This window comes from Dipodomys ordii, unplaced genomic scaffold, assembly GCF_000151885.1.
Source record: "Dipodomys ordii isolate 6190 unplaced genomic scaffold, Dord_2.0 Scaffold72, whole genome shotgun sequence".
NCBI lineage: Eukaryota > Metazoa > Chordata > Mammalia > Rodentia > Heteromyidae > Dipodomys > Dipodomys ordii.
In genome coordinates, this window is record NW_012267288.1 from 3,338,148 (window position 1) to 3,345,962 (window position 7,815).

Below are 7,815 nucleotides of genomic sequence, written 5' to 3' on the forward strand. Positions count from 1 at the left end.
CAAAAAGAAAAAAGCCAGAAGTGGCGCTGTGGCTCAAGTGGTAGAGCGCTAGCCTTGAGCTGAAGAGCTGAGGGACAGCGCCCAGGCCCAGAGTTCAGGCTCCACGACTGGACCCAAAATAAAAAAAAATAATATATAAAAATTATCTTCTTTAAAAATATTTGCCACAGCAAGTGGCTTATGTCTAGATACTCAGGAGGCTAAGACCTGAGAACTGTGATTTGAGGCCGAGGCAGAAAATTCAACTCCATGTCTCAAGACTCCATCTCAAGTGGTAGAGAGCCAGCTGAGCTAGCAATGCCAAGCAAATGTCAGATACTGAGTTGAAAGCCTAGTACAGGAAAACAACAACAACAATAGCACAATGACATATGCCAAAATCATTGTGATATTCCCTACAACTGACATTTTATGGTTTTTGTAGTTATTTTATTAGCCTACACTTCAATTTTCTACATTTTCCACTTCATGATTAGAGATAACAATGCAAAAAACTCCTAAACCTCTAGCACTAAAATCTAATCTCTCAGTCAAGAGGGTCTGAAGATACTTAAATTAGTCATTCATCAGATTGGTGATAGAACCAGATAAAAATTTATCTTTCGGGATTGGGAAGGTGGCTCAGTGGTAGAGCGCTTGCCTTGCATGCATGAGGCCCTGGGTTCGATTCCTCAGCACCACATAAGCAAAAAGAAAAAAAGTCAGAAGTGGTGCTGTGGTTCAAGTGGTAGAGCGCTAGCCTTGAGCTGAAGAGCTGAGGGACAGCGCCCAGGCCCCATGGACCCTACCCCCCCCAAAAAAAATTTATCTTTCACCTACACCACTCATGTGTCTTAATAGGTGAAATAAACCACGTGGCCTGTCAATAAAAGTTTACATAGATTATATTGTCAGTGAAAAAGTTTGTTTTGGAAATAATAAATTATATTAGTTGATTTGTTAAATGTCATTACTAGCAGTTAGAAAATAGCAAAGAAAAAAGCATGGACAAAACAGATATATTTAGTTATATAAAGAGATCATCATAAAAGTATTAAACAATGAGGCTGTAGGTCAGAGACAAAGCACTTGCCTAGCATGCACAAAGTCATGGGTTCAGTCACCAGCATTATGAAAGGGAAGACTAACAACAATAAAAGGATGAGATATTACTGGGAAAAAATAGAGATAATAAGTCATAATGTTAAAAACTGGAATACTAGAAATCAGTAAGATGCTTCTAAAAACTGATGAGACATTACTGGGAAAAAATAGAGATAATAAGTCATAATGTTAAAAACTGGAATACTAGAAATCAGTAAGATGCTTCTAAAAACTTTAAGATGACAGTATGCAGAAGGTAGATTTCCTTGAGATACTGCTTTTACTTCAAATGTGCTAGACCTGGAGCTTGAACTTAAGGACCAGACTTTTGTGTTCAAGGCTAGGGTTCTACCACTTGAGCCATAACTCCACTTACAGGATAAGAGTCTCATGGACATACCTGCCCAGGCTGGGTTCAAACTACATTCCTCAGATCTCAGCTTCTTGAGTAGCTAAGATTACAGGAGTAAGCCAAAGGCAACTGCAAGCTTGTCTTTTTATTTACTTCTAAGAGTAGGTTGGAGCTGGCATGTTTGGGTGAAAAGTCATGATCCTGGCTTGATATTGCTTTTAACAAGGATATTTTTGTAACCTTGAATATGTTACAAGAATAAAACCATTGGTTACTTGGGAATTCAAATATGTACTCTGATATCTAAAGTTTGTTTTCATGATTATCTAAGAGATGAAAATAATATTACTATATAATAAAAATGTTAAGACTAATTAAAAAGACTAAATCTTGTTTCCCAACCCTGATAGCCATATAAGACTGAGAAATCACTTGGTATGTGACAAGATGGACAATCATACTTCTTATTGACTGCTCACAGCCTTCTGACTGTATTGATAATTTTGTATGGCCTATACTGATATTAAAATACCTAAATGGTCCTTGGTATGAAAAAGGTTCCCTGACATTGAATTAAGAGAATTAAAAAAATATAAGTGATATGCTTCTTAGGGTAAATTTACTTAGTAATGTTTACATACCAATACAAAACAGACAAACGAGAATTTAAATTTAGTTATATGCAAAACATTTTAAATTTGTTACAATCACTTTTTTTGTTAACAGCACTGCATTTTTTATCAATAAAATGGTGTAATTTGGCTCATCACATCATAAAAGGAACTGGTAATAAGAGTGATAGGAATGTTAATGTTAAGGAAAACCTTGTAACAGAAATGATTGGACAAAATGTTTTCAAAATGCCTCCACACAAAGTTAGAAGTATTTAAAGAGATAAATGGTGCCTACTTTACAAACTAATACACAGATATCTAATGACTGATAGGTCCAGGCACTAAATTTTCATTTAAATCCTTCTCCTAGCTCTAAAATTTAACTATCAAGAGTATAATGTTCAATTTAACTCAGAACTGATATCTCTTTCATGTGTTGGGAAGGATTGAGTGAGGTATAGGAGTGAGAGGAATGTATAAAGAAAAAACAAGTCTTGATCAGCTTCAACCAACATTTAGAAAAAAATAAACAGTCAAGGGGCAGGGGAGCGCAAGGGAAAGTGGTAGAAAACAAGGAAGAGAGTAACATTGACAAGAAATGTATTTATTATCTTACTTATGGAACTGTAATTCCTCTGTACATCACCTTCTCAATAAAATGAAATAAAATATTTTTTAGGAAGTAAATAAAAAGACAAGTTAGTACCAGTTGCTTACTCCTATAATCCTAGCTACCCTGGATGCTGATATCTAAGGATGGTTGATCAACACCTGCCCTGGCAGGAAAGTCTGTGAAACTCCAATTAACTACCAAAGAGCTAGAAATGGAGTTGGTGGCTCAAATGGTAGACCATGAGCCTTGAGCACAACTGTTTAGGGATAGTGTCCAGGTCCTGAGTTCAAGCCCCCAAGACCAGCACTAATAATAATAATAATAACAATAAACAAGAGTTCCAATTTTAGAAAGAGCAAAAAGTAACTTTTAAATAGAATGGGATAATTCACTAGAACTAAGAAGAAAGACTATCAACTAACTACATGTTTGAATCCAACCGAAAAGTCGAAGCTGTTCAGATGTATTTTCAAAGTTGACCTTCATGTTTGAACTAAGGCTTCAAAAAATGCAACAGATGAGTGTATTCACAGTGTTGCCCAGATCACTGAGCACTATCTGTTATCTATGAAATTCTACATGTATATAAGATCTAACTCTATAGTCATCAATTTTAAAAATATTATTTCTATTAATTAAAATTAATCAGATGAAAAGTGAATTTATTTATTGTAAAGTGTTAGAAATCGAATCAACAGTACTTAGTACTTTCACCATGATTGCACATGTACCTTTGTCAAGTTCCAAATTATATATTGGAATTAATTTTAAATCCATCAATGTTAAAATGATACATATTTTAATATTTTTATTAAAGTGAGTTCATTTGGAATTGTCAAATTTCTTTAATAAAAATAACACTTGCATGTTACAGAAAAGTTTATTTTTGTCCAAGATTAGATTTAATTTTCTTACTAAATAGGTAGATCTTGCTCTTAGAATGTGGAATACTTGTTTAGTGACATCTTTTAAGAAAGAATGTATATGTTTATATTTATAAATTGTTTAATTCTAATTCATTCAAATAAAATCCAAGAATACCTAGTCATATGATTCCATTGATTTATACCTTGGGACCAGAGTTAAAAACAAATTAGGGAAGATTTTTTTCTTTATTGTTCTTTCTCTTTCTTTTCCTTTCTTTCTTTCTTTCTTTCTTTTTTCTTTCTTTTTTCTTTCCTTCTACTTTCTTTCTCTCTCTTTTTTCTCCCTCCCTCCCTCCCTTCCTTCACTTCCTTCCTTCCTTCTTTCCTTCCTTCCTTCCTTCCTTTTCTTTCCTTTCTTTCATTCTTTCTTCCTTCTTCCCTCCCTATCTTCCTCCTTCTCTGCCTCCTCCCTCTCTCTTTGCATCAATACTGGAGCTTGAATTCAGGACCTGGGTGCGTTCACTCTGTTTACTTTTTCTGAAGGCTGGTGTTTTACCTTTTTAGCCATAGCTTCACTCTAGTTTTTTGGTGGTTAACTGTTGATAAGAACTTCATGAACTTTCTTACCCTGGCCATGCTGGTTTTGGACCAAGATTTTTCAGATCTCTGCTTCCTGAATAGCTAGGATTTACAAGTGTGAGCCACTGGTGCCTGGATTCTTTTAACTAAATTAAAATTTATTCACATGGACATATCCCTGTGTTTAAATTCTTAAGTATTTTGACTTTATCAAACTATGAAAATTAAAATGTCTAGTTTACTTCATCTTTGTAGTTGGGTGGGTGGGACGATTAATTGATGTTAAAAATATTTATAACAGAGTGCCCACAGCAAAAAAGGAGATGTATTTTATATAAAGGAACTGCACACACAGACATTGTTTTCTTCCAAGATTCATGAGCCAGGCATAGTGGCACAGGCTTGTGATCCCAATGCTTGGGAGGCTAAGGTAGGAGGATCATGTGCTGAGTTGCACAGTGAAACTTTCCCTCAGCTACTACACCTAACCTGACCACATACATTTTTGAGAACACATTTCCACTCACAGGCCTTCACTACATGGATCTGGGGATACGAGGCACTCATTCGTAAAAAGCAGATGGTGTTTTCATAGATAATCGCTAACTTTTCCTTGTAATTGTTTTCACCTTGCTTATCTATTACAAGTCATATAAACATCTCTCAAATTGTTAGGCTCAGTTAACATAAATAATTCATGAAATAATAGTGTACTAATTGAAAAAGTTCAATCAATTTGAACTGACTCAATAAGGTCTGTTTGAAAAAAAAAGGACAAGAAATAGTTTTACCATACCCTTGTTCCTAAAGATACCTAAAATATAATCATTTCACATATATTTCTGTGTAATGTACTGTTGTTCAATTATAAAAGGTTATTACAAAATATGATTGTGTCAACTGTTTTTTTATCTTTTTGCACATTTATTTTTAATCATTGTTACCCTATCCCTCATTATCTCCCACTAATGCTTTTTTGAATCTGTTGCTTCAACATATTTATATGAAACTTATATAAAGCCCTGAAATTAAAAATTTATTTTGAAGACTTGTACCATTTATTATGTTATTTAATTCCATTAAGTAAGGCATACATTAAATAGATTATAAAAGATTTTAAAAGGTAGTATTCTAGGCATGCATAGTAATAAGTTTTCAATGAAAATAATGTGTACTGTTATCTTTCTGTGTTAAGATCATAGGAAAAAAACCCTGAAACACACACACACACACACACACACACACACAAGAGAAAGTTAAAGATCCATTTGCATAAGTGAATGAAAAACTCCTCTGTCTTTCAGTTTAAGTATATAAGCAAACAAATTGGACAATGCATATAATCCCTATTAGCAAAAACACACCATAAAACTGCCTTTCAAATGGTAGCTAATTTTAAAGTAAACATCCTAGAAAAGACATGTGTTGTCTTTTTCAAGTACAGAAATTTCTTAATCTGCATTGATTTCTGTGGTACTTAACTTGTTCCACAGCGCAAGGCGGTTGGAAAAAAACTGATTTCTTTGTCACACTACTTGCCAAGTATTTTGAACTGACACTAGCACTGACTAATGATAGTTTTGGAATGTGCTGTTCTCAGTAGAATGGAGGCCCATACAGACCTAGAAGTATCCTGGGGTCCAGCTTCTGTCCATCCAGGGGGCTGGTGCCATACAACAGTGAGTGATGTTCAGAATGAATAAGCTGTATTTCCTCCAGGCTGGCTTTTCGACCTTGAATTCGCTGAAAGAAAACAACAGAAACCCACGGTCCTCCACTGACAATATTTAGAAGAAAATGAGACTTCGAGTAACATTTAAGATGATTAATAATGGGCTGAGTTTCATCATGCAGGAATGTGACACTGATTTGCTTGGTAAAGGACCATAATAATACATGAAAAATGAGCGTATGCAATGTTCAGATCCAATGGGATTGCTTATGCCTAAACAGACAATTTCACATAATGCATACGCTTTTTGGCATAAAGAGTAAATCTATAACAAAGAAAGTATTACTTGACTCTTGGAAAACTCACAGTTTCAAAGCAGGCTACAGTTTTCCAATAAACAAATTTGTTATGATCTTATTTTACACTTACTTGAAGAGGTTGCAACAAATCACTTATTTTTCATTAACATAAAAATACCATTATAGTTTAATGTATTGGATTATCATTATCATAACTATGCAAATTCCTTCATGTGTGTACTTCTTGTAGAGACATTATTCTGAACTGATGTTTCCCAAAGCAGGTCCCCTGGGATTCACAGCAGTTCGGGATCTGTTTATCAACCCAATGGGGGTAAGGTCAGTACATAAATTTAGAGCAAATATTTAGAAACTTTCAGGGCTATTTGACAGATTTTTCCAACATTTTTTGGAATCTAATGAAATCTTCTATGCCTTCAATTTGAATTTTACTTTGTAGCATTTCATTTTAAATGGATTTTAATACGTGTTAATTTATGACAGATTGGAAACTAGGCAGGGACAAAAATCACTATGCAACCAGTGACAATTGGGGACATTCTAGACTCGATCTTTTCACTTTTTTCTTTCTTTCTTTTTAAATTTTTAACACTTAAGAGAGGCAGACATGCACTCCGCCTAACAAAGAATGGTCCTTCCTCCTAGACAGATCTGTGTGGTCATTAAACCTTAATTAGCCAACATGTGAAGTATTTTTCCTAGTCACATTTCTCAGCACATCCGTGAGTCCAATACACCATGAAACTTTTGGAAATTGTCACATTTCCCCAAAACAACATATTTCCCTCAAAGAACATATCACCAAAAGTCAGAAAGGTGATATTTAAAGTAGAGAACTGTAGTCAAATTCAAAGAGAATATGTGCAGGTAATGATTTCCCTCCAGGTTAATGACCAAGGATGCACCAGTTGACTTGAAAACACTCCTGTCTTTTTTTTTTTATTGTTTAAACAGGGATACAGTTTGATCCTTTGCAACAATGAGATGTACAAGACCCTATGTCGAAAAACAAACTTTACAATTTAGGTGCGGTTGGGAGGGGGGAGTGTAGTTGTGGAGATGGGAGGGAAGGGATGGTAGGGGGAAAACAAAGAGGAGACGACAATGCTTGATAAGGAATGTACTCATTACCTTGCTCGTGTAACTGTAACCCCTCCTCTGTACGGTATTCTCACAATAAAATGCTTATTAAAAATTCAAAAAAGAAACACTCCTGTCTAAGGACCAGGACAATCCCAGATTTAGCCTCCCTCTATAAGGTGATGGGTCTGCTGGCAGACTGCTGAACGTTCTGTGGTTCACTGAGGGGACAGTTGGAAAAATTTCTATATGCAGACACTCAGGGCTTACTGGACAGGAGGCAGGGCTGTGTTTGTCATTAAAATAAATGATCAAGTCACAGTGAGGGAGGAATAGAGGATGTCTAAAGGGCAAACAGGAGAGTGATATAAAGCAGAAACTTCTAAAGATTGCCTGTATGTGCCAAATAAACAAACAAATACTTGTGGAATTTTCATTGCTATTGTCTTCAAGTGCCCTAATTTTGACATGATTACTCAGCATTGTATAATCTGATTTAAATTTCCAGGGAAAAAGAATATTATTAAAGAAATTACAGAGGCTGGGAAGGTGGCTCAGTGGTAGAGCGCTTGCCTTGCATGCATGAGGCCCTGGGTTCAATTCCTCAGCACCACATAAGCAAAAAGAAAAAAGCTG

At 35.2% G+C, this 7,815-nt stretch overlaps 1 protein-coding gene across 1 annotated transcript in view; it reads right to left on the reverse strand.

The window, feature by feature from the left end:
- Positions 1-7,815, reverse strand: part of Hdac9 (histone deacetylase 9) — a 679,511-nt gene that overhangs the window by 207,188 nt on the left and 464,508 nt on the right. The window contains exon 15 of the mRNA XM_013024045.1: positions 5,730-5,850. Within this exon, the coding sequence (XP_012879499.1) occupies positions 5,730-5,850 (121 nt within the window). The remainder of the gene's footprint in view (positions 1-5,729; positions 5,851-7,815) is intronic.